Raw genomic sequence first — 26,307 nt, 5'->3', positions numbered from 1 at the left:
ACTTTTTTATGCTCAGATCACAGCATGCTGTGCGTTTGGCTGTCAGCTTTCGTTTGTTTACTTGTTTGTGCGGTTGGAATTCTGCGTTTTCGAAATGTCGCGCATTGAAAAGGAAGTGAAAATTCAGGTTCTCGACACATGGCTATGCGAAAATGGGCGAATCGGTTTGGAATTTATCATGCCAGTGTTAAAACCATCATTAATAAGTAAGGGGAACACTATTCTTTGGAAGAGCTACCAGGAAGAGGCAGAAAACCCGGTTCTTCCAACCCGAAACTGGACCAGAAGATGGTATCTCTAATCACAAAGAACAATTCAATGTCTATACGTGATTTGGCGAAAAAAGAAGGAACAAGTGTCGGAATGCTCCAGCGTATCAAGAGGCGAAATCACTTGAAAACCTACAAGAAGCAGAAAATCTCCAAACAAAGTGTAGAACAGAAGAAGTGAGCAGCAACAAGGGCCCGGAAATTGTATTCGCGTCTATTGCATTGTCCGGATGCATGCGTTTTGATGGACGATGAGACTCAAAATCCCTTCCAGGTCCACAATACTTTACTGTCGTCGTTGGAGAGGATGTGAGCGATGCGGACAGGTCGTTAAAAGTGGAGAAATACGACCGAAAGGTACTGGTATGGCAAGCAATATGTTCCTGTGGTTTGAAGTCAACCATTTTTTACACTACCGGAACTATAAATGCAGAAATTTATCGATCTGAGTGTCTTCAGAAGAGATTGCTGTCTTTATATAAGAAGCATAGTACACCTCCACTATTTTGGCCGGATTTAGTGTCGGCTCACTATGCCAAAACCACTCAGAATTGGTTGCCCTCAGCTTCGACCCATCAAACGTTACTGGGCAATCGTGAAGAGGGTTTTCAAGAAGACTGATAAGGCAGCTGGGAACATGCAGGAGTTCCAAAAAATTTGGGCTCAAGCGTCCAAAAAATGCGATGCTACACTTGTACTTGATGAAGAGCGTTCGATTAAAAGTTCGAAAATTCGCTGAGGAATAGCTTATATTTCATCCGGTTTTCATTATGCTCAAGTTTAACCTCGTACAATAAAGGATCAATTATTAGTTTGAATAAAATATCGTTTTTTATCATAATTTGAAGGAAAAATTTGTGGATAGCTTATTTTCGATACACTCCTTAATCGACTGAGCTACAGAAACACATCTGCTTAGGTGGTAAAAGGTGCATTTAAACACAAAACATTTATAATGTGTTTCTTTGTTTCTTTTGACATTGTCGATAAAACAGTTGGATGAACACGCTCAAATAATTTTGAATTTTGTATTTTGCTGCAAAACTATAACAATACTTTTCGACTTTTGGCAGTGTAGTACCATCATATGCAAGTCTAAAGGCCTGGTTTAACGAATTTAATCGTGGTCGTAGTTCGCTTACCGATTAATTCAAAAAAGATCGTGTAAAATCAAACTCAATTCGAAATGCTCGAATCGAGATGTGCTAGGAAAATTTCAATAAAATGCAAATAATATTCCCATAAGTTCAGCTACATGCATGGAACGTTTAATGACTCGAAATTTAATGTCATGCAGAGGTGGAGTAAATTTTTTTTGCCGTTTTGAAGATGACCAGCTCCATGTGCTTCTGGTTAATGTTTCGTGAAATGGTTTTAATTACAATCTCACTTTTTACTGCACTTTGAATCTGTCGAGTGAAACACGTTGTTGGTTGAACTAATTATATTAAATAAGACGTGTTCGACATTTCATTACCCTTGCAGCCCATTTTTTTCTATCTAACAACCCGATTATCCCCTAACATCAACTAATTTGAGCTATAATCTGGATCGGAACAGGGTGGAGTGTGGTTTCCATCATTTCACGGTTCATCGTCAAATAATTAAAGTAGAACTAATTCCCGGACTGGTCGGAACCGTCTTTCAAGTATTTTGCTTTCGCATTGTCAAGCTGACGCAGCACATTTTGTGGTGATTGAAATAAGAGTTCATTTAGCGCTTCCCCGAATCGGTGGGAATGACGTTAATTCAAACATTGTCAGGTATGGTTAATTAGTGTCACAGTTTAACATCAGCCTTTGTTACATATTTTCGTGTTTATTTTTATTGTTGAATAAGATGATGATTGCATGCGGATTTGGAGACGTTAACAGTTAGGTTTATTCATATTAACTTAGAATCAAGTATCAACCAGTAGCTGTTGGAATCTACTTGAATCGAGATTGATACTTGTAGTACATGCTCGTAGTATTTGGCAATAAGTAGTATTTTGTCATTGGATGAAAAACAACTATCAACTATTTTCATTATTCTTAGGACATGAAGTTGTATTGTGAGTGAGTTGAAAGTTCGGGTGATATACGCATTATGCTGTCGGTTGGAAATATGAGATAGTGAAGATTTTTAAAACATAGTTAAAATCAATGGAACTTTTTTTAAAGCAAACATAAACTTTTTTACGAACTGATTCAACTTACGACGAACCGTAACCGTTTTGTTTCGCGAACGAATGTTTATCCCGCTTGCATGTGCCTGGCAGATTTCCCCCCTGACGACTGACAGTGTCTGCCAGAAGGTTTGGTACCAATGCAACAACCGCATCCAGTGGAGAATTTCGCCCCGCGGTAATTAACGGTTCTGCTTCTGTCGGATTTTTGCCACACACCGGTTTTTCATTTTTAGCGTCTTTGGTTTTATTTTGTTCATTAGAAGTTTAAATGATGGACATTATCATATATTTTGCACTACCAAACATGATATGCAAAGCTACTTCTCTCAATATAAAAGTATTTTCATTTCATTTACCTGGTCTCAAGACGCGTTACTATTTTCATTTGGTTACCGTTTCGCTTTCAGCTCATCAATTATGTGTACTTAGCACAAATCTGGTACCCACGCGGTACCAAACCCCTAAAAATCTACTATCTGTTGACGGCCGGAACGTCGTCACTTAATTTCGTTTCTTTCGGTACGTCAGTAAAGACATAGCGCTTCGGTGTGATAAGTGTATATCGAGATTTTCGGTAGTTTTACGATATGCTGAAATCATTACCGATAACTTGGCTGTTTAAATTTTGCCGTATTAACGCAAAGCCTTTTCGGTATGTTCACAACAAAATCTAATCATGGTGCACTAGTCACATCATTTTTATTTGTGTGCTAAGGTTGATTAATCCAAAACATTTCACCTGAAATAGGGCTAAAACCGGCCCAAACACCCTATTCTTTCGTTCAAGAAGCCAGTAAAGAGACCGGTAGTTCAGGGTGATTAAAACCTCAAGCAGGAACAAGAGGCAGCTTGAAAACAAGAGCATAATTTGACAGCGTGGTTATGATCATTGTCAAATTGAGCTTCAAGTAGTCTAGAGTTTTATATCGCACAACAACCAGGCAAGGTCGAAGGCAAGAAGCTGTCGAAATAAGTAAACGGTTTGGAAGGCTATTTGTAGTAGTAGTTTGAAGAGAAATATTTTCATAATTACAGGTGCGGTTAATCATCAAGTTCACGCTAACGAGTGTCTACAATATCGGCTGCACCTGTTCATCCAGAAGCGCTTGAATTCTGTGTTTGGTTAACCGGATTTGGCAGCATTATGCACAGTTCTGAAAAAATCATGTAAATTTATGTATTGAAAGATACAAATTAAAGAAGTATCAATCATGCCATTGACTTCTTGTTTGATAACCTTGGAACATATCTAGATTAGTTTCAGTGGAAACAACTTTCACGAAACTGAGTTGGGTTTTCACTCAGCAACGGTGATGTAAGACCACTCGATACAGGAATCAATGACAGCTTATGTGTATGAAGTGGAAGTAAACAAGCAAAAGCAACTTTTTTTTGATAAATTTTAAACCGTACCGTTTTCTTAGATTTCAGTTTTGCTGTTTGAAATGGTAAATACCAGTGTTTCTTAAAATCTTTGAAGATATTAATGAATATAAAATAATCGCTTTGAGCGGTGTCTATTTTCTCGTGTAAAATACAAGTGATGTGGAAAAAAGTAAAGATAATTTCAGAACAATATTTATGAATGAAAATCTACTGCTATTTTTGAAAAGGTGATACGTGCACTGTGTTAATTAACTTTTCGGATGTTTTTTAACTACGCTGCCGGAGGAAACCGTTCGAATAGTTGGAGTAGATGAGATCTACAATGATGGATTTGGCTTATTTTCGACTTGTCTACACTCCAAAAAAATTGGAATTTTACAGGTGACTTAATCCCTCATACGATATAATTTATAAAGACCTAATTTGTCAAATGACGGAAGGTTTTATTTGTAACGACTTAATGTTAGATGAGCTTGAATTTTACTGGTTTCGACTGTAACTTGCGTTCTGCTAGCAGGTGCGACTGTATAAATTTAAATGCACCTTTTACCAGCCAAGCAGATGCATGCTTCTGTGGCTCGGTCGGTTAACAGACGTACTTGCGATCCAATGATTCTCGGTTCAAGTCGCGACGGTTGCTATCAGTATTCTTTTTTTTTTTTTTTATTTCAACGAATTTCATGTCATGGAGTTTTAGACCCATTATTAATGTTCTCCCACGTAAATTTGCGTGAGCTGCGACGCTCCATTTATGTGCATCTAATAAGATGTAAAATCACACGGTTTTTTTAAGTGTGTACAGTAATCCTCTTCAACTGTTGAGCCGCACGCAGTAAAAGTTTGCACTAGAAGTGACCTTTCTGTATGGTTATTTTCATGTACTTGCAAAGCCAGTAAATGAAAATGCAAACATGAAATGGCTGTTTTGAATCATTTATATGGGTTTGTTTTTTTAACATCCGTAATTGAGATTACAAAATTATTAACGTTTGATTTTTTACAGAAAATCGACTTTATAGAACGATCAACATCCAACGACATTACACGAATGGCGTTTGGATATTCCAAACCTATAACATTTTAAGGACATTTGCCATTTATTCATTAAGTATATTTTATTGACAAATGAATAAATTAAATAAATATATAAGTAAACAAATTGGTGGGACGCATTGAACGACAATCGATGAAGACAACGGGTGCAGAAGAAGTCCTCAGAATTCCTCGTTTAGTTGTGTTGTTCATATCTGGGAAAAGAAAAAGAGCTACAGTTGTCTGAATTTGAGCTAGAATAATATTTGAAACTTACTTGGGGAAACGAAATTTATTTTCGTTGGCTCGATTTTCATTTTATTTACTAACTGAATTACCCGGCGTTGCTCGGAAATGTTTCGTGAAGGAAAGGCCGAAAAAAATTCTCGAAGTTGTCCTGCTTAGTGAAATACTCTGATTGTAGTGAAACATAACTTAGACGGCAACTCGATTGAACAATACTCCGTTCATGTTCAGATTGCGAATGAACAGTGTCCCATCTCAGATCTCACAATAATCATAATTTTCATGGTATTCTCGACAAACTGGGTCAGTTTTATATTTGAACCCTTTTGTTAGAAACATTTAAAACACCTTTCTCTCTATTAATACCTTTTTAGTAACCTCCGAGTTTCATATGTATATGTGCTTGTAACGTACTTCCGTACTTCCTCGTCACATTCAATCTACAATACCTTTGGTTTCCATGGATATAATCATTTGCTACTCCCTCCTCTTTATAAAAATTTTATGACATCATCAATTGTTCAAAATTTCCATTTGATAATGATTATTTTATAACGTAAGATTGTTTAACATCATAACTACATTCGTACTATAGAATAACATTTTTATATAATTTATTTTATCAAGGCTTTAATCATTTTGCCCGTTCAAAACTTATGGAATAATGATTCAGTTAATACAAATGTTGTTGTAAACTTATTTCCATTATCTTGAGTCGACAGTTTTTTCAATTTTCATAATAAAATGCACATTGGTTATATGATTTCGTCAATCCAGATCAATGTTGAGAATACTTATTCCCCCTCACTCTTGTGAATATTTTTGTGAACTTCACTTAGTTGCTAGAAACATACTGTACTCGTAAAGAAGTACCAATTTTTCGTAAAACCCGATCAATTTTCCCTTTCACTTTCCATGTTCGAGGCACTTACTCCACTCTCTCACCCTCTAAATAATCTTATAATCTATTTTTATTTAACTTACTTTTTGTCAGTGAACTTACTACAAATCTCCTTCATGATTACCCTGAGTAGTGTAGAAAGTATCTTTGCTTTTCAAAAAATATCAATTCCCATCGATGGTACATGTGCCAAACTTGGTGGCGATTCGTTTAGTTGTTTTGTAGTTAGGCTGAGACTTCAATACACTCACGTTCATAGGCCGACAAAGATTATTTTCCCTTAGTTTTTTGAATTCCCCGGCAAAATAGAACCAGATCTTTTGTAATTATTTAAAGAAAAATACGACCTTGAAATTCTTGCCACTCTCTTGTTTTATAAAAAATGGGAGATTAAAATTTATTTTCAAAAACCCCTCCTTCTAATCTAAATGTCGATTCTCTTCAAATTTCGTTATTGACCCTCTCCCCCCATGTTAAGGACACTTCCTACACACTGAAAATGTCCAAATGATCATTTCTGAAGAGCTTCTTTGTGCCAAATTTAATAGCAATCCGTTCAGTAGTTCCGGAGTTGCGCCGTTACAAACTTTACATCTCCTTTTTAGAGGGATGTACTACATCCACCCAACACGAATACCCCGAATAAGTTGCACAAAAAGTATCTATGGTCTTCAAAAAGTATCGGTTCTCGTCAAATTAAATAATTTTTTTCATGACCCCTGTTAATAATAGTTGCTACGCTCTCTCCCCCATGAAAATACACTTACAACTATCTCTGAAGAGCAAAAAGCAGCTATGCCAAGTGTGATAGCAATCCGTTCAGTAGTGTCGGAGCTATTCCGTTACATCCCCCTTTTTAAATGCACTTGCTACATCCACTCCTTATATCTATCATATCTAAGGTATGGAAAATGTTTGCTAATCTTCAAAAATAATCGATTCTTGTCAAATTTTATGATTTTTTTCATGGCCCCTCCTGTTAATGATACTTACTACGCTTCCTCCCCTATAAAAACACCTTTATGACTATTTCTGAAGAGCAAGAAATAACTGCACCAAATTTTATAGCAATTCGTGCAATAGTTCCGGAGTTATGCCGTTACAAACATTACACTCCTTTTTTAGAGGCACTTACTACACCCTCTCCCCACAGAATATCCTTATACTCTTATCTAAGTTGTGCCATAATTGTCTTCAAAAAGTACCGATTCTCGTCAAATTAGATAATATTTTTAATGACCACCTTAGTTAAGGACACTTCCCACGCTCCCTCCCCCCATGGAAATATTCTTATAACCATCTCTGAAGAGCAAGAAGTACATGTACCAGATTTGATAGCAATCCATTAAGTAATTTTGAAGTTATGCCATTACAAACATTACACCCCCCTTTTTAAAGGCATCTGCTGCATCCATCCCCCATTAAATTATATCTACGGTATGCAAAATGTTTCTAAGATCTTCAAAAATATCGGTTTGCATCAAGTTACATGAATTTTTTCATGATCCCTTCTTGGTTATGACACTTGCTACGCTCTCTCCCCCCATAAAAATACGCTTATGACCATCTCTGAAGAGCAAGAAGTACATGTGCCAAGTTTGATAGCAATTCGTTCAGTAATTCCGGATTTATTCCATTACAAACATTACACCCCCCTATTTAAAGGCACTTGCTACATCCACCCCCCGTATAGTCATATCTAAGGTATGCAAAATGGTTCTACGGTTTCGAAAACGTATCGATTCTTGTCAAGTTATATGAATTTTTCCATGACCCCCCCCCCCCCCCCCCTTTTGTTTATGACACTTGCTACGCTCCCTCCCATATAAATATACTCCCTAAACCATCTCTGAAATACAAGAAGTACCTGTGCCAAGTTTGGTGGCAATCCGTTCAGTAGTTCCGAAGTTATCGCGTTACAAACATACAAACTTACATCCATTTTTATAAAGGGTGATTTTTTAAGAGCTTGAGAACTTTTTTAAACAATAAAACGCATAAAATTTGCAAAATCTCATCGGTTCTTTATTTTAAACGTTAGATTGGTACATGACATTTACTTTTTGAAGATAATTTCATTTAAATGTTGACCGCGGCTGCGTCTTAGGTGGTCCATTCGGAAAATCCGCTTTTTTATCGACAAATTTTGTTCAGCGATGAGGCTCATTTCTGGTTGAATGGCTACGTAAATAAGCAAAATTGCCGCATTTGGAGTGAAGAGCAACCAGAAGCCGTTCAAGAACTGCCCATGCATCCCGAAAAATGCACTGTTTGGTGTGGTTTGTACGCTGGTGGAATCATTGGACCGTATTTTTTCAAAGATGCTGTTGGACGCCAAGATCATGCGATTTGACGCCTTTAGACTATTTTTTGTGGGGCTACGTCAAGTCTAAAGTCTACAGAAATAAGCCAGTAACTATTCCAGCTTTGGAAGACAACATTTCCGAAGAAATTCGGGCTATTCCGGCCGAAATGCTCGAAAAAGTTGCCCAAAATTGGACTTTCCGAATGGACCACCTAAGACGCAGCCGCGGTCAACATTTAAATGAAATTATCTTCAAAAAGTAAATGTCATGTACCAATCTAACGTTTAAAATAAAGAACCGATGAGATTTTGCAAATTTTATGCGTTTTATTGTTTAAAAAAGTTCTCAAGCTCTTAAAAAATCACCCTTTATATATATAGAAGATTATTGATACCTTACTTTACCAATCTGGAACATAACATACAATTTGGCTCAACAATTTGCATTTGTTGTTGTTCTCGTAGGCATAACAAACACTGTCAGGGAATGTTTTAGATGCATGATCTACAATATTCAGAGAATTTTTTTTTTCAGAGAAAAACTTTCATAGATAGCAGCCCTGCTCCTTCTAGGTCGCGAATACTGGCTTCAAATGAACGGTTAGAAATTGAAAATGACATACGATATGGCCTGCTTGGATTTACGTCATGTGCAATTTTCATTTTCTCTAATATCGTTTCTGTTTGATGCCAAACCTAACCCAGTTTTCAAATCGTTTGTTTGGAGCCAGTATCGAACCTAGTGCCCACGTCATTGAACTGAAATCAAAGTCAGTTTCGATATGATTCTTATGCTCTTTTTAATCGTGGGTGTGAGACGTTGCTAAATGCAAAACCAGCACATTTTCTTGAAAAGTGCTTGTTTTATGAAACTACCCAGGGTCCGTTTTGTTTTCTAAAGTGAAATCGACACAACACAGAAGTGATATGCAGGAAACAATATCCACATTGTACCGAAGAACTGAAATCTTCCAAACAGAAAAATAACGAGAAAGATTGTGCTTCCAGGCAGTAGACTGAAAAAGATTGTGGTATCAGAAATTGATTGATGGAAGTCGTCTTATACTAGGGGAAGATGTTCGGTTGCCGGCACCCTACCGTAACTTTTGACAGAAAGCAGATAGCGTCATTCCGACAAATGTCATGTGTGTGTAACAGCAGCACGTGCTTTTTGTGGCGAATACCAAAGCAAACAGACGCTTGTACTTTTTGGTACGCTCAAAACAAATTTTAATTGCGTGAAAATCAACACAAAAGTTTTTTATAACTTTTTTTATAGTGGCCCTTATTACCGGTGTCACTTCACGGTGAAAATCGAATGAAGTGAATTTAGGTCCTTATTACAAAAGTCGCTCTAGAGACAAAAGTAAATACTTGGATGCACTTGATATTATTATTACTATCACGCTACCAACATTTTGTTGAAAAAATTAGTTTTTTTCCACCACAGTGATCACTTCACTATGCGTGATACTGGTAATAGGTAAAATAAAGTGAAGTGACATGTAAGTAAAGTGAATGTAAAAGTGTAAGTGAGAACGGTAATAAGGGCCAGTATCATAAATTGAAAAGCATCAATCGGAAAGGTGAGTGGATTGAATATTTATGAGGTGAAATCGATCTATTTCTGTGATTTTATACTGGATGCTATCAAAATTTTCGCAACCAAAGATTTGTTTTGTCATTTTCAAAATGTCTACCGATTTCGATTACCGACACCCCATTGTTAGCGATATGCAGGCTGCTGTCGAGACAAAGCAAGCCAAAGTTTCAGCCACACATTGGTTATACAGCAGATGCTCCGGCTAAGAAAAAAAACGTGGAAGACCGGCCAAATCATCGACCAAGAGAGCCCAGGTGAAGTCACCATCAGACAGTGAAAACTTTTGTCCAAAAAAATTGTATTTTTCTGAATAACTGCAGTCTTTACATATATTATTCCATTTTTAGTGAAATTTTTTAGGGTGCCGGTAACCGAACACCTTTTTTGAAATGGCCAAAATTTATCACTTTACTAAATTTATAATAAAATTTTTCAATCGATTGAATCAACTTAGTTTTTTATTCAGCTGTTAGCTAGGCATTTTAGCTTTCCATTGATGTATATATGTTCGCATAATGGGCACTTAGTCAGAAGTTATAAGCTATAATGAAAAGGGTTCCGGTAACCGATCACTCTCCCTTACCTGTGCGCATACCTTATTCAGTTGCTTGACTTCCATAATTCAACCTGTTGTTGATTGAGTTTTCGGCTAAACATTTTTCTCAAGCAAATAATATTTCATCTAACGATTACGTTTATTTCTTGTCACAAGGGAAAAATTTCCAACTCCGTTGCCCCGCTAACCGCACTGTCAGCCATTTCGCTGAAGATTCGGCCCAAATTTTCCTCGAACGCCGGTTTCACTTCATCGAGTAGAACGAGTGGATTCTCGTTGATGACATTATTTCCGATTTCCCCCAGCACCGGATCTCCGTTGAACAGATTCTGCAACTTAAACTGTCCCTGGTTGAAGCGTAGTTTCACCGGAATCGGATACATCACAACCCTGTCCTGGCCATTTTCGTCTGCCACCAGATGATATTTCAGTCGCATGTTGGCAATGGTGTTATCTGAAATTTATTTGGGAGCTCAGATAGTTTAATTCTATTGCAATTAAAACTGTTCAACTCTAGCTCGTCAAAAAAAAACAAATCTGGTTCATTCGTTCCTGAAAAATTTCTTTCTCTTACATTACATTTCTCTTCATGCTCTCTCGCAAATGTGCAAAATGACTCTCGATGTGGCCGGGTGGCCAAGAAAGTTTTGATATTTTCGGTTACAAGTTTACATAACATCTGTCTGTATCCAATAAAGCTACCACTTGTTTGGCAGCCTTGATGAGCCGATTTTATTTCTCTCTCATGTTTCGTTACGTTACCAGGAAACTGGAATGGCGCTTGTGTAGAAATCGACTTACCTTCACAAAAAAACATTTACTTCATTTTTATCGCGACAGACTTTCCCGACCGCTAAAGTCAATGAATCATTCTGAAATTTTCACATTATAATCTGAACTGATTTTCTAAGAGATTGTCGGTTGGGTTTTTTGATATTCGTCACCGTTTCTGAGAAAATCAGATTTGAACACGGAACGACCGAAATTAGCTCTGCGCCTAATTCGTATTACTGTTTTTGAATTAGTTGATTTTAACAACAACATTTCCAAAATAACTATAAAATTAGTTAAAATTTAGAATTTACTGAGCTGAAAAAAACTTTTATTTTTAGAGAAAGTGTTTAGTTGGCGAATATTCTGGACACAAACCAGCAATATTTCAATCCAACACGAAATTCTCATTGATAACTAATTTCGTTATTAAAATCAGAAACTTTGATTCTATTTATCTATCACCGTCATTACTGAAGGACAGCAGTGTCAAAGCAAAACAATCCATTAAAAAGCTAAAAGGGACAGTCTTGTTGAAACTGCTCGCAAATTGTTTAGATGTTTTTCGCATGTGTTACGATATATCCCTATATAATTTTCTAAACCGATATGTAAATTGACGTAAACTGTTAGTGGAAAGTGTATTTATTCAGAAATTGTGCGCAGTTAAAGCGATTGTGGGTAATAATGTTTTTACGCGAAACAGTGAAGTGAGTTTCGAATGTTGCACTCTAATTGTACACGTCAAATGATGTTTTTTTTGTATTTTCTCATTCCGGGCTACGCCGTCCGGTGTACTACTTGTATTCGGTTTTTGTTTTCCGAGTGCTCAAAGTTTTCAGTGAGAGAGTCGATTTCGCGAAGTCGAATGAAGAAAACAGCGATTTAGAAGTAAAATTTTCAAAAAGAAGTTTATGTTTCGCTTATGTCTTTTTCTCCAATACAACATCGTATTTATACCTGCAAATATAGAAAAGATAACTGCGACTGAAATTTTTTTCGGTAGTAGTGTGCCATCTAGTGGCTAGTAGTCATTACGGTGTTAACGAGCGCCATATAGCTGCTAATTGCAGAAACCAATTCAACCATTTATGTTGGTTGAAAACAACGTTTTATTTCTCTAATTCAACTAAAAAATTAGTTGAATGGATATGAAGCGTGCCTTAGCTAAGAAATGACAGCACGTTTAATTGGTGAATTCAACTAAAAAAATAGCCATTTCAACAAATATTTTATTATTATAAAGAAAATTAGAATTAAAAAATTTAAATTAGCAAAAGTAAGATTTTTTTAGTTGTCTCAAAAAATAACTAACTAAAATCAGAAAATCAACTAATTTTTTCGCCAAAATGCTAATTTCGGTCTTTCCGTGAAGCAGTGTGTTTTAGGATGGCTGAGGTTAGTGTGTTTCAGAGGGCTATTTTCACGTTTCAAATCTGATTTTCTCAGAAACGGTGACGAATATCAAGAAACCCAACCGACAATCTCTTACAAAATCAGTTTAGATTATTCTGTGAAAATTTCAGAATGATTCATCGACTTTAGCAATCGGGAAAGTCTTTTTTCTGACGGAAGAATTGCATAGCTGAAAACGCCGTATTTGAATTTGTTCATTGAATATCTCACCTTCAAAAGCATGGATCAAAAATCTATCCTGACAATGTATAAATATTTTAACTTAGATGCGATTAGTGCATAAAAAATAGATGCTGTCGAGATAAAAATGAAGTGAATGTTATTTTTGTGAAGGTAAGTCGATTTCTCTGCAAGCACCATCCAGTTTCCTGATAACGTAACGCCAAACAAGCGGTAGCTTTATTGGATACAGACACATGTTATGCAAACTTGTAACCGAAAATATCAAAACTTTCTTGGCCACCCGGCCACATCGAGAGTCATTTTGTACATTTGCAAGAGAGCATGAAGAGAAATGTAATACGCACAGCGAGCCACGTGGTTTTACGCGACCTACTGGCCTCAGCCCTTAATGGCAAACTAATGCAAAATTTCTACACACATTAATAAGAACATACTTAGCTGTAACTCGAAATCTCCCTGTCCGGTGACTTTCAGCAGCACTAGTTTCATGTCCAGAGTATATTGCCCTTTGACCAGCATGCTAGGAAGATCCACGCTCACGTACATCATTTTCTCGTCTAAAGCAAGCCTGATTCCAAAGCCGATGCCGAAATTAAATAATGAAAATTTTTACTTTTCTCAGCGCCTACCTCGCTTCGATCCTCTGTCGGATCGACTTACCTAACCCGTCGGATGGAAAAATCTCCGGCTCCTTTGATTGTCACATTGCTGAGGACGGCCTGAAAACTGGCACCGTGATCGATTTTCATTTGATCGATATAAATCGGTTCCAGGGGTGGGGCCGACGGTTGTCCTTCGCCATAGTTTCCTACCGCAATGTTGGATCGGATCCGCTCCACTGCCTGCTTAACACACTTCTCGTACTCCGGATCGGTGCGTGAGCATGCCGTCAGAATTGGGGCTGAAAGTAACGATAAATGACGTGTTGCTGTAAATGTAAACTGGTACAATCTCGATGGGACTTGTCTAATACATTAGAACCAGGGCGGCCTGCAAAGGTTCCAAAAGTGAACATCACACTCTGTCACACTGTTGACGCGGTTAGTAAACTTTTTTGTTGATGTTTAGTTTCTTTTTAAGTTAGGAAAATTAATTTAGATAATTAATCATTTCCATCAACTCATCCGATCCGATCCCAGTCAACAGATGATAATTTCAATAATAAAAGACTAATTTGAATCCGCTATTTTATTTTACACATTTGTCTCTCATTCATGACTAAGCGTACCAGGAAACATTGCAATATCGAATAAATTTATCCAAAGTGTTCTTCATAACAATAGCTCTTTAGAACAAAACCGACGTCTCTTTGATTTATTGCAAAAAATAAGCTTCAAAGTTCATTCAGTCGAGTACCGATTTGCATTATTCATAGGAGCAAGAGCATGCCTCAATTTGAAATGTCTATGTGATTAAACCCTGTTCGGTGATCCCATTCCGATGCCCAAACATCGGAATTCCAACCAGAGCTAATAAAAGTCATTTTCATTGACTAAAAATAGACGAAAATGACAGGAAATTACTGTCACTCTCAGCTTAGCTTGCAAACATGAGAACGAAATCCATGTCTAGTCAATGACATAAGCGGGACAGTAGTTTAAAAAATGTGTTTTTTCTTTCATTTGCTCTTTCAGTCATTTGCAGTTTTCATTGAAAATCCCATAGTATGCAGAGTCGATATTCAACCGAAGCTGTGAGAATTGAAAATGACAGAAAAAGGCTTGACAATAACTTTTACCTGTTGGTGCTCGAATTTGTAGTAGTTTTAGTTTCCAATGAGGTTATGGGATGTAATTACTTCGATTTGCCATATTTTAGTAACTTTTTATAGCCAAGCGTCACAGATTTTCAATACATCGGTGAAAAAATAAGAATTGAAATTCTTAGTTTGGTTTCGTCTTGTCATAGAGAAGAGAGTGACGTTGGCAATTATACTCTCTCAATTTTTCGATGAAAATGAAAATGCTTTGTCTCTCTTTGTTTGTTCTGGTGTCGATCATTTACGAATGAGACAGTAAAACATTGAAAATGAGACTTTTGGAATGGTTTCTTTCATTGAGAATGTGTGACAATTTTAAGCTCTGATTCCAACAGTAAATTACCGAATGTTTTTCGATGGGCGCAGGTAATTACAGTATTTTCTTCAAACCAAAATTAAACTTTCTTATGTAATAGCACAATGAAAAATATTGCCGATTAGTGAAACGTCAGATAACACATTAGACACTTATCACACTCTCTTCGAGCTTTATCTCCTTACTACGCATTTAACGGAACTTTTTCCTACCTTAGTCTTGAATGTACAAATATACTAAATTATAGCTGGCACTCATATAGAATTCAAGATGAAAGACATTTTCTGAAAAAGGGCTCCCAAAACCACTTTTTGCAAGAAAACTATTTTTAACAATACATGTGAGATTTGCATGTAACAGAAACTTGTTCGTTATAGTTAAAATAAACCACTTTTTTTAAGGTACTATGCCCTAATGAACTCAATTTACCGAGATCGAGATATTTTTCAATTCCATATTGACATGAATACCTTCAAAAGTAACAGATAAAACCATCTAGAAATGAGAAATTCAAGAAATTGACAGCAGAAAAACTAGTAAAATCCGGATCGACTTGTTCCAATTTGGATGAAACTTTGTACTCATCTTCAGTATGACAAACCATTTTTTTATAACAATTTTGTTCAGGCCAATTTGCGTATATATAAGCTTTACGTGGCCGATTGACCCATGTTTTTGTTACACAATATTATTTTTTTATTGTTGGATCTCATTATCACCCTTCTTCTGATGGGAGAGGAGCTTCCATTTCCTTCAAGCGAAGATTGGAGGTCACTTTGTCCGTGGCTCATATCATCCGTTACTACATCGTTGGAGTTGTGAGTGGTTTCCGTTTCCTTGTTTTCATTGTTGATCGCAGTCTTGGGTTCATTGCTAGTTTGTACATTAATTGCAGTTGATATTTGGTTTGATAGTGAAAGTGTTTTTGAAAGAGGAGCACTGCATTCACTAGTTTCCGTTGTTGAGCGGTTGTCCTTGTTTTTGTTTGAAGATGTCCTTTTCGCAGTTTCAGTGCAAGGTTTACCGTAGTGTGAAGGTTGTTCACAAAACTGACATGTAACCAGTTGATTTTCATACGTAATCAGCGTTTTACACGGATGTATCCCGTCTTGATCACAAATGATGTAAGATGGAATTGCTTTACGTAGTTAAATACGTACCACTCGCACGCCATTCCGGATACCCGGGAAAAAATTCCACCATACTTTCCTTTCGATGGAAAGAACTTCACCATACTGCGACATGATTTTCCAACGGACTGATCGCTGGTCTGCGGGGGAAGGTCATGGACGCGTACTTTTATGGCATTGTTCATCAAGTACACAGGGATTTTATATTTCACATTGTCATGATCAACACTGTGCACCCCGTTATTAACCGAAGCAAATGCAATTGCACCTCTTTCACGTTTGAACATAATGTATACACAGTTAGACGCCTTGTTGAACTGAATTTCACTTACATCATTAACATTTAGATGCCTTCGTTCCTTAAGCAAGATTTCAATTTCCGTTGCTGCTGATCTAACTTTGCAGCGCTTGAGATCAATACAAATTGAATTTTGTCTTGTAGGCCAAGTTTCAGGCTTTGTTTTTTTTACTGGAAATACAAATTTAATTTTGATACAAATTCCGCTGAGATTCTATTTATTCATGCGTTGATGTGCAATTTATTATTAACATAAAGTGGAGTCCCAGTGGAAAAGATTTCCTTCCAAGAGTTCCACAATTTAATTACACTAAGGTCTCTTTTTACACGGGAGTTACGTACCGTGTTAAAAAAAAATCCGTGCAGATAAAACACATTGGATGATAAATTAAAATTAGAACACTTAGAAAACGCGTTGTACGACAAGCAAATTAATCTAAATGGCTCATGCCTTCTGTATAATGCATTCAGTTTTCAAAAGAACGATATAACGTACAATTTAGAACGTTCAACTAAAGAAGTGCTAGTAATACCACCAATAAAAACTTTCACTGCAAACAAAGCTTGAGAATAAGTTCTTTTCAATTCCGAAGGTGCGATGTAGATAACACTAACGATCTTAGCAGTCATTTTCAACTAAACTGAGTGGGAAGACATGGGTATTGGATGAAGATCTATGCACCCAGAGACAGAAAAAAAGGGGAAGACTTCATAGAGATGAATATAAATCAAATTAGAAAAGTTGTAATAATATGTGTAACGCTCGTATATTTTTTTACGAAAAACAGTACATTTGGCGTAAACATCAAGGAAATACAGTACATCGACTTTGAAAATATAGTACATTTTACAGTACGCTTTTTTCTAAAAATAGTGAATAAAAAACAAAAGCAAATAAATTTGATCAGCATCTTACGAGGAAAACAGATTGAAAAAATGGCATGCGAAAACAACTATGTAATGAAAACCGCGAAAAAGCCACCGCAGAGATGGGACTCGAACCCGTAGCAAGCCAAATACGGATAAATCGTTTTGCCTATTAAACTATCCTACATGTGAGACACACATACAAACAGTCTAACTGAACATAAGAACCGAGCATGTTCAGCTCTAAGACAAGACCTGACAACTGGCTTCTTATTCTTCCTTCCGAATCATCCTTCTCGTCATTTTCGTCCTGTGGAATGAATGCCAACGTATCGGCTACAGTGCTTTAAATTTAAATTTTTAGACCCGGTTTTATTATTATATATTAATGCTTAAAAACAATTAATTGAGCTTTGATGACAAAACACGAAATATTTGATTACAAAACACGAAAAATCGAGTCCATTGTTGACGTATTACCGGATCTTTTGGAAACCGGAAAAAATCAAGTTTGGATATAAATGCTTAGTGTGACCACAGTGTGGAACACAACAGTTCATTCTTCTCGTAAAACACACTTTCGAGTTTACACCAATTTAACAAATCTTTTTTAGAAACACTTCATTTCACTAAAGAGAAAAACGGCTTGATACTAATTTTAATTACACAGTGCTGCCTCTAAACATTTATTACAAATGAGATTGGAAAAAAGTGAAAATTTTCATTTTCATTGGTGAGCTAAAATTATACATTACAATAAACTTGTTTTCTGATTTTCTTTATACTTGGCATCGTTGCTCGCGTACCCTCCAAAGGTTTTTTTTTCACAATGTGTGCGTAGCAACATCAAAATCAGCCAATCAGAAACTGGTCCATTTTGGAACAAAAGCAGCCCCCCCAGTTGTCAGGTCTTGTCTTAGGTTCCTGTGCTCGGGCCCTACGGCGTTTATTTTTAGTCATTTCTCAATAACAATTCCTCCGCAAGGTGTTTCAGCCCTCAATTAGTCCGTTTTTTTTGTATGTTTCACATGCAGGATAGCTTAATTGGCAAAACGATTTAGGAGGATAGGAACTATTATCGGGTTCGAGTACCGTTTCTGCGGTAGCTTTTTCGCGGTTTTTATCACACAGTTGTATTCGCATATCATGTAAAACTTACTCAATACGGCTCTACGTATTAACAAGACTAAAGAACTCGTTCAAAGCAAGTTCATAAACTCAATTATTTTTTATTTCCTTTTTAGGGCAGATCGAAATTCGATGCGTTGAAGATTTAAAATTCTGTATTAAATTTAAGTGTGAAAAATACAGTACATTTCAGTATAAAAATACAGTACAAATTAAAATAGGGATAGGATTTGAGGGTAAAAACAGTACACAGTATTTGAGTCGAAAATACAGTACAATACTGTAAAATACAGTACGGATACGAGCGTTAACTATGTGTCATGCTGAAGTAACTCATTTCATCGGCGTAAATCATAATGCTACTAGAGCTATATCATTCAAATGGGTATGAAATACTGTACTGCTCGATATGATGAAGGGTTGAAGTAAATTTGACTAGTTCTTCAACGCTCCGAAATTCTCGATGATATCAATGATGATGCTGACATCATACACCACAACTGAGCGGAAGAGACGTTGTCGTATAATTTACGACAGGGGTTCAAGATCTGAAGACTGATTAATCATTTTATGGAACGACAGTCAACACTCCCGTGAATTGTTGAATGAATGATTTTAGTTAACTTTCAAACTTTTAATTAACTCTCATAATCGTTTTCTTACAGACAACCTGTTCCCTTTTTTAAAATTTTTCCAAAAAAAAACAAATGACAGTTCTTTTTATATTCTCATTAGAAACCGTGTTAATTGCAAAAACCGTGTAAATAAAAACCGTGTTAATTCCGGAATCCGTGTAAAAAAGCCGTGTATAAAAAAACCGTGCGAAAAAAAACCGTGTAAAAAGAGACCTTAGTGTACTACATAGCGCTGGAAAGAAAGTACAAATATATTAGGAAATCAGTTATTAATATGAAATACTGTTGACGATAAATACATTATAAAACAAAAAACTACATTAGCTCGTTCAGTATGTGCTTAGAATGGTACTTTAGTCTAGCCGCAAATGTGGCACGGTTAAATCGTATTTGCCCATTTCGTACACTCTATTGTTCACTGTTGACTGTATTGTTTTTGTTTCTGTCGTCTCGACCGTAAGAAATTTTCGACTGTGTCGGATGAGATTCGAGCACGAACTGACAAACCATTTGTTTTGCACGAATGAACCGATCAATTTGACGTAGGACTGATTTTTGAAAAGGAGGTTTGTTTTTTTTTTGCGTGAACATTTCTTCAAATCGTTATAACTCGCAAATTGTTACTGATAGTTGGATTGTATCGAGAAAGAAGTTCCTAGAAATTGAGAGATTGAGAGCTGCTAAAAATATGTACACTGAAAAGCTGTTGTCGAATTGTCGAAAAATTCATCAGAAATTAAATTATTAACCGAAAAAATTGTATTTAAAATGTCCCTTCAATTTATTTTTATATAACTTTGTTTTAAACCTAAAACATGTATTTTAACAGCTCTAAATTTCGGATAAAAAATAGTTACTAACCCGGGAAGAAGTGATTTGCAAATCAAGAACAAATTTTATTTTCAAAACTAAACAGTGGTAGAAATTAACATTATTTAGTTCGAAATAAGAACAAAAATATCCAAAATCATAACCAAAGTCCGCATGAGAAAACAGCCTACTTGATTCACGTGTTTCTTTATTTCGAATCACATGTTCAATTAGGTAAGGGCGCCAAATGAACAGTATACAGGTTTCCATTTTCCGATATATAAATTTGGGTTCAATACCGTGAAGTCAAATTATAAAGCGACTCTAAGAAAAGAAAGTATTTAACTTTTTTTTTATGGTTCATTGTTTCACTAAAACTCCAAAAATGTGAATCTTATCTTCTTGATAGATATAATTATTGCTGTCATAATGCACTGAGACAACAGGATTGAGGTGTGCTGCCACTTCAAATTAAGACCGTTAACTCAAACACCAAAACTGTCCGGCTGTCTACTTTTTGGAACAATTCCATTCCAATTAGAAAGATGTTTTCTGTTTTTATTTCGACTTAAATTTCCCGTGCTATACCTTCGAAGGATTTTTTGGACGGGATTTTGTGAAAATTTTTCTGGAAACGATCTCCAAATTTCGTCAATTGCTTCAAATTGCAAGTTCGGTTATTTATTTGAGTCCAAACGTCTTCAATTGGCCCAAACGCGATTCGAATTATATCAACTCAGAGTATTCCGAAATTTCAAATTCAATTCAAATTCCGAATGTAATTTTTGTATCCATCATAGGGTTTATTTGAAAAAAAAATTATGTCATCGCATTATTTTTCCAGATAATTGTGAAAGATCACAAAAACACTCATTTTTCAGAGGTATTTTTGATAATACTCGGAAAATCCTCCGAACGAGAACGAGAACATGTGTTGAAACTTCGTAAACCGTGCCGTGATGAAACCAATTTTTTCCCAACTCTAGTGATAAAGACTGTTAAAGGAACATTCCTGAAAGTTACCAATTGACAATTTTCCCCAATTTGAGCACCTTCATGCATATAAATTGACAAAAATCATTTATGTACATGCTCCTTTGAAATTCCTTATCACCCATCACTAAACATCCCAAAGATAAAAAATTGGCAATTTTCCACGATTTTAAAAGTCTCATTGACACGCGTTATCCTTAGTTAAAAATTCCTGTATGATTACTGTTGTCACAAGTTTTCACACCCCTCATCGGGATCAACGATTTTAGACGTAAATCAATCGGCACTCATGTCTGATCTTGCTCATATGTGATGTTCATCCACAATGCTCAAAGCTGATCGAATCGTCCAGTAATTTCATCTTACAGGAATCACTGATAATAGTAGCTCAAAATCACTACCGATTTTGTGTGACGGAATATCAGGATTGATTTTGATCAATGTGATTCAAAGATCACTTATCAACTGATCTTAGAAAGATTAGATCAGGAGTGATCTTTATTGGGAAAGGTCACAAGCGATCATCTTCGCTAGTGATTACGATTTGATGATTTTTAGATCTTGATTTTTCCAGCCCTGATTCAGTATTCAGTATTCAGTATCTTCGAAGTTAACTGTTTCACTGTTTGTAAAGTTCAAGAATTCTACGGCAGGATCTTTTACATATGGGTATCGTTTTCTAATTAGAAGCAAACATTTGAAAAATGATGTCTAAACTACTCGTAGATTCTCAGCAAAACGATCCATCAAATGAGCAGAAAAACTTGACATATTTTTTGAATATATTCGTGATTCTGTTTATATATTCGACATAAAAGGTAATTTGAAATGTATGTGTGAGGCCAGTTTTGAAGATTTAAGTACGATTCACACGATCCGGTTTCCTATCCGTGTCCGTCATGTCATTTTCTTACACGCAGAATTTGAGGAACTTAGTTTCGCACAATTTTATTCCACTAGTACAAAATCTAAGAGCTTTTGAAGCCAATCGATCTGTTCAGTCGCGTATACAGGGGGGTGTTTTAGGGGTTCAAACCCCTTCCGAAACTCAAAAAAGTATTATATTATGTAAACTCTTTTTTTCAAATAAGTAAATAATAAAATGAATAATTTTCAACAAACGACTTCACAATAAAAAAAAATCAAATAATTATATATAAAGTTCCATTTGTATGGAAAATGATCAACATGTTCTGAAACACCCCCCGAAATTTTTTTCTGGGTACGCGCCTGGATCTGTTGTTTTCCTACCTTTTAATCGAATAAATAACTTTCAAAATCAACTAGAAAAAGGAAAAAACAAAACAATCAGTTCCACTCAACAACGTAACGTACTTTACAAATGTACTAATAAGTTTAATTACTTATAAGTGGAACATTTCGTATAAGAATGGGATCTTGACACCGAATACATACATAACAAACGTCAGCTCAATACCGTAATCATATGAATCGTGCATGTGTCCGATAATCACAGTCCGTCAAATATTCTTTCGGAGAAATGTTTACGGAGCTTGCCGTTGACGGACGTTGACGTTCCGGATCTCTGCTGGATCGTGCGCAAAGGGAAAATTCATTTGACAAATTTTGACGGAGGCTGACGTTCCGGTGACGGAAGAAGTCGGATCGTCTGAATCGTACATTATAACCTCTTTGTGTTCATTTATGTGCCAGTTTTAATTTTATTTGGTGAAGCTTTTCTGACCCCGAGAGGTAAACAACCATAAGATTAAAAGACTCATAATTCTGGAAATGTAGAATGGGAAGTTGGTTAAATTCAATTCATAATAACTTCGTTTTGAACCGTAAGTAAGTTGTAAGTTCGTGAAAATTGATCGATACCAGTTCCATTTTGAATTTATTTAATATTAGACTTTTACATCGTGATTGAAAAGAGCGACAATAACAAAAAATAATTATTATCCTGAATGAAACAATAATTTACAAAGCTTTTTATCAAAAACTCTCTGTGTGTGATACTGTTCGAAACATAGCAGATTTCCTAAAGTGATTGAGCGTTATATGAACGACTGATAAGTGCAACTTATCGTTGAAAGCCCCTTTTAGTAGTTTTGAATACGAAAACCGATATAATATTTTGTGAGCAGAATACATTTGAAATAATTTTTAGTGCAAGAACCATGCAAAAAACTTTGAATAGGATGACCGGACAACATCTTAGCCGGTACTGTCAGAGCAAATGTGTTGATTTTTGCATGAAAACTTTCTACGTGTTTCCCTCGGCTGCGGGATTCATTACACATATTGAATGTTATGTATTTTATTTAACAGATTCAAAGTCGTTTGCTGTATTAATTCAACGTATGCGCTTTCATCCCACTATTTAACCTACAACTTTTTTGAGTTCTGAAAGGTTTTTAAAAAACAGGATACTGATGACGAACCTTTTATTTCAATCTAATTGTGTAGAAATCTGATATTGTTATTTTGACAAATTAAGTTCGATAGTATATGTTAAAATATTTTTCGGAATCAAAATTCATTAGTCACATACTTAATGTTTCGTCTTCGTGTCAAAAATTATTTTAACTATCCATACTATCAGGTTTGAAAAGTATTTAATTATAAATGAAATTACTAACAGAATTACTATATTTAATGCTAGACCGTATTTGAAAGATTTTTATGTACGATGTCTGTTCAAAAAGTACCCGGAATTCTCATTTTTCTAAAAAAATATTTACTTATTCGTCTATATCTATATGGTCCCCTTCAAAGTAATCCCCCTAGATATAATACACTTATGCCAGCGTTTTTTCCAGTCTTCGAAACACCCCTGATAGTCACTTTTTGTAATGCTCTGTAGCACTCTCAGCGATCAGTCCTTTCATGAGTCTCTTCAACTTTGGTAACAGGAAAAAATCACACGGAGCGATATCTGGTGAATAAGGAGGTTGGGGCATGATTAAAGTATGGTAATGCGTTTGTTTTTTTGATCAAAATTCAGCAGTTTTGGAACGAATTTTGCTGCCACTCGTTTCATGCCCAAAACATTTGAAAAAATATGATGGCATGAGCCAACTGATATGCCAACTTCATCAGCAACTTCTCTAATAGTGACTCGGCGATCATCCATAATCATTTTTTCCACTTTTCCCACATTTTCATCGATTATTGACGTGCTGGGTCGACCGGAGCGTTCGTCGTCTTCAACGTCTTCGCGGCCATCTTGGAAACGCTTATACCACTCGTAAACACTTGTTTTTTTCATAGCAGACTCACCGTAGGCTTTCTGTAACATTTCGCACACTTGGTTACACTTTATTTCTTTTTTCACGCAAAATTTAATACAAATTCTTTGACTCTTCAATTCTTCCATTGTTTAAACTAACAAAAATCGCCGATCTAAAAAAAAACACGTCTACACCTGCCGCTACAAGACAGAATGTAAACAATGAATACAGCTGAAAATTTCACCATACATTAGGGACATATGTACCAACACAATAAAAAAAAATTTTGACCACCGGACTCTCCAGACGCGCGCAATTAAAAAATTCCGGGAACTTTTTGAACAGACCTTGTATGACAACGCAAACAATTTTTAATAAATTTTAAGGTGGTATTGAACAAGATCGCATCAGGTTTTTCAAGAAGTAGATGAAAAATTTAGAATGATTGAATAGTTACAGACCATTTTTCCCACTTTTGATAGTCTAATTGTTAACAATTGAGCCGTACGCCAAGGAAAGTAATTAAACAAGCCTCAGAAAACACAACTGGCAAAAAATGTAGGGTTTGATATTCTCGGGGACTTATCGGAGAGTTAAGTCACTCGAACTTCGTTCTTGGCTAAATGTGCTAAAACCGTACGAAACGTTGTACATTCATTTCTGCCGCGATACAAAAATGCGCAAACGAGTTTTTGAGAGATCAGCTAAAGTTCTGCGCTTGCGCTTGGTTGTCTTCTAAGAAAGAGAACAAATTTGTCTAAGCGCAATAAAAATAACGCGGTATGCTGCTACTTTGACTCTGTGTAATATACAGTTTCCACAATTTAGAAAAAATAATTTCAATTTTACTTTTGTTGTCCAATTTTTTAATTCACGGTGTACGGTTTTTTGATTCACAATCGGAAATCTTGATTCACATTTTCGTGCGCAAAATGGGTCTATTTCCATCTCTGGTTTGAGTCTTACTGACGATGTAGCGCTCCTGTTACTTCTATGAATCAAATTCATGCTAAATAGCATTTTATTGGGTTTAATCTAAATAGTTCAGTGTAATCAGCCAGCTGGAATGAAAACAGCCTTTCGTCGCTATAATCACTATTTGGAATGTGTCAAAATATGTTTGTTCATATCAATCACCCTACGTGCATCGAAAATATTGCAGTCATTATTTTACAGTTGCGGCTCAGTTGCGAATTTATTCAGTAAAGATTTTTTCATTGAAGAAAATATAAATCTTGCACGAATCACTTCGGTGTCGAACTGAAGCGTGGTGGAAATTTAGCATCGAAGTATCATCGGAGACTCTTCTCATTTTAAATTATCTCTTTAGCGATATTTCTTTGGGTGAAAACTCGTCATCAAGTTTCGCTGACACAAAAAAATCTCTTGTGAACTTCGAGGTTCAGAGTTTTGTGGATGTTTGTTTCACCAAAGAAAATATCGGAAGTGATTTTTTCAGTCATTGAGTTTTTTCAGAGTATCTCTTGAAGTGATTTTTTGCCGAGTGATAGTGAAATGAACTTTTTTTGATCATTATTTTCCCAACAATGGTCTTGATCAATAACGAAGTAACACTATTTAAATGTCTGTGTCTTCATGGTGATGTTTGAAATGGAACACAGCATAGCTATTTTCAATACTGTACATAGTTGTGGTTTTAACAGATACAACTTTGACGTGACGTGATCTCATCCCAACACCGAAATCTTGGCGAACTAGTATCCTATCAAAAACTCCAAAAATATTACACTGTCAAGTTATGTTTGATTAATTATACTTCAACTACTACTACTACTCAAATATTGAAACTGACCAAGTCGAGCACAGCAAAATCCAAAGTGTAAAAAAACAAGCACCACAATCACATCGAATTTCATCCTGACTTGGCAGTAACCGTTAATGCACTTGCAGTACACCGGTGAACACTAACCGTACGTTTAAATAGTAGTACAAAACTAATCCGAGCGTATCCCCGTAACAATCTTTTATATATAGCACTCAGTTGTCACTGCTCATTGCCAATTGTTATTTGATTGTGACTGTAGGATTCAACGTTTGCCGTCCAGGTACTTGATCTTTACCGACCTCACCGCCGACGGCCAACCTAACTGCAATAAACAGACGTCATCACTTGGTAAATTAGCAACAATGAACATTCTCCTCTTCCCGATCGAATCCGTGTGAGTATCCAAATCTTATTCCTTAATCATCTTAGTTGGGATTATTATTTGGGTGGACCTACAAAATTGACTCGAACAAGAATCATCCCACTTCTCAGACACTGAGGAATAGCTCCACTCGAAACTAATGACCTCCTGCTAATTGAATTGCACTGACTA

At 36.0% G+C, this 26,307-nt stretch overlaps 1 protein-coding gene across 1 annotated transcript; it reads right to left on the bottom strand.

The window, feature by feature from the left end:
- Nucleotides 1-10,586: 10,586 nt before the first annotated feature.
- On the bottom strand, nucleotides 10,587-25,935 carry LOC131431754 (uncharacterized). Its single transcript, XM_058597629.1, has 4 exons — nucleotides 25,782-25,935; nucleotides 13,499-13,739; nucleotides 13,273-13,406; nucleotides 10,587-10,922 (listed from the first exon to the last, which is right to left on the bottom strand). The coding sequence occupies exons 1-4, from the start codon at nucleotides 25,843-25,845 to the stop codon at nucleotides 10,618-10,620; spliced, it is 744 nt and encodes a 247-aa protein (XP_058453612.1). The 5' UTR covers nucleotides 25,846-25,935; the 3' UTR covers nucleotides 10,587-10,617.
- Nucleotides 25,936-26,307: the final 372 nt, after the last annotated feature.

Source organism: Malaya genurostris, chromosome 2, assembly GCF_030247185.1.
Source record: "Malaya genurostris strain Urasoe2022 chromosome 2, Malgen_1.1, whole genome shotgun sequence".
Classification (NCBI taxonomy): domain Eukaryota; kingdom Metazoa; phylum Arthropoda; class Insecta; order Diptera; family Culicidae; genus Malaya; species Malaya genurostris.
The sequence above is the reverse complement of the archived record's forward strand: the minus strand, read 5'-3'. Positions and strand labels throughout refer to the sequence as shown.

Bases quoted from the DNA above. Each gene is read 5' to 3' on its own strand.
- LOC131431754 (XM_058597629.1), bottom strand. From the start codon at position 25,845: ATGAAATTCGATGTGATTGTGGTGCTTGTTTTTTTACACTTTGGATTT. The intron at 13,407-13,498 runs GTAAGTCGATCC...CTTTGGAATCAG, and splicing joins TTTTCCATCCGACGGGTTAG to GCTTGCTTTAGACGAGAAAA. The intron at 10,923-13,272 runs GTATGTTCTTAT...AATAAATTTCAG, and splicing joins AGATTTCGAGTTACAGCTAA to ATAACACCATTGCCAACATG.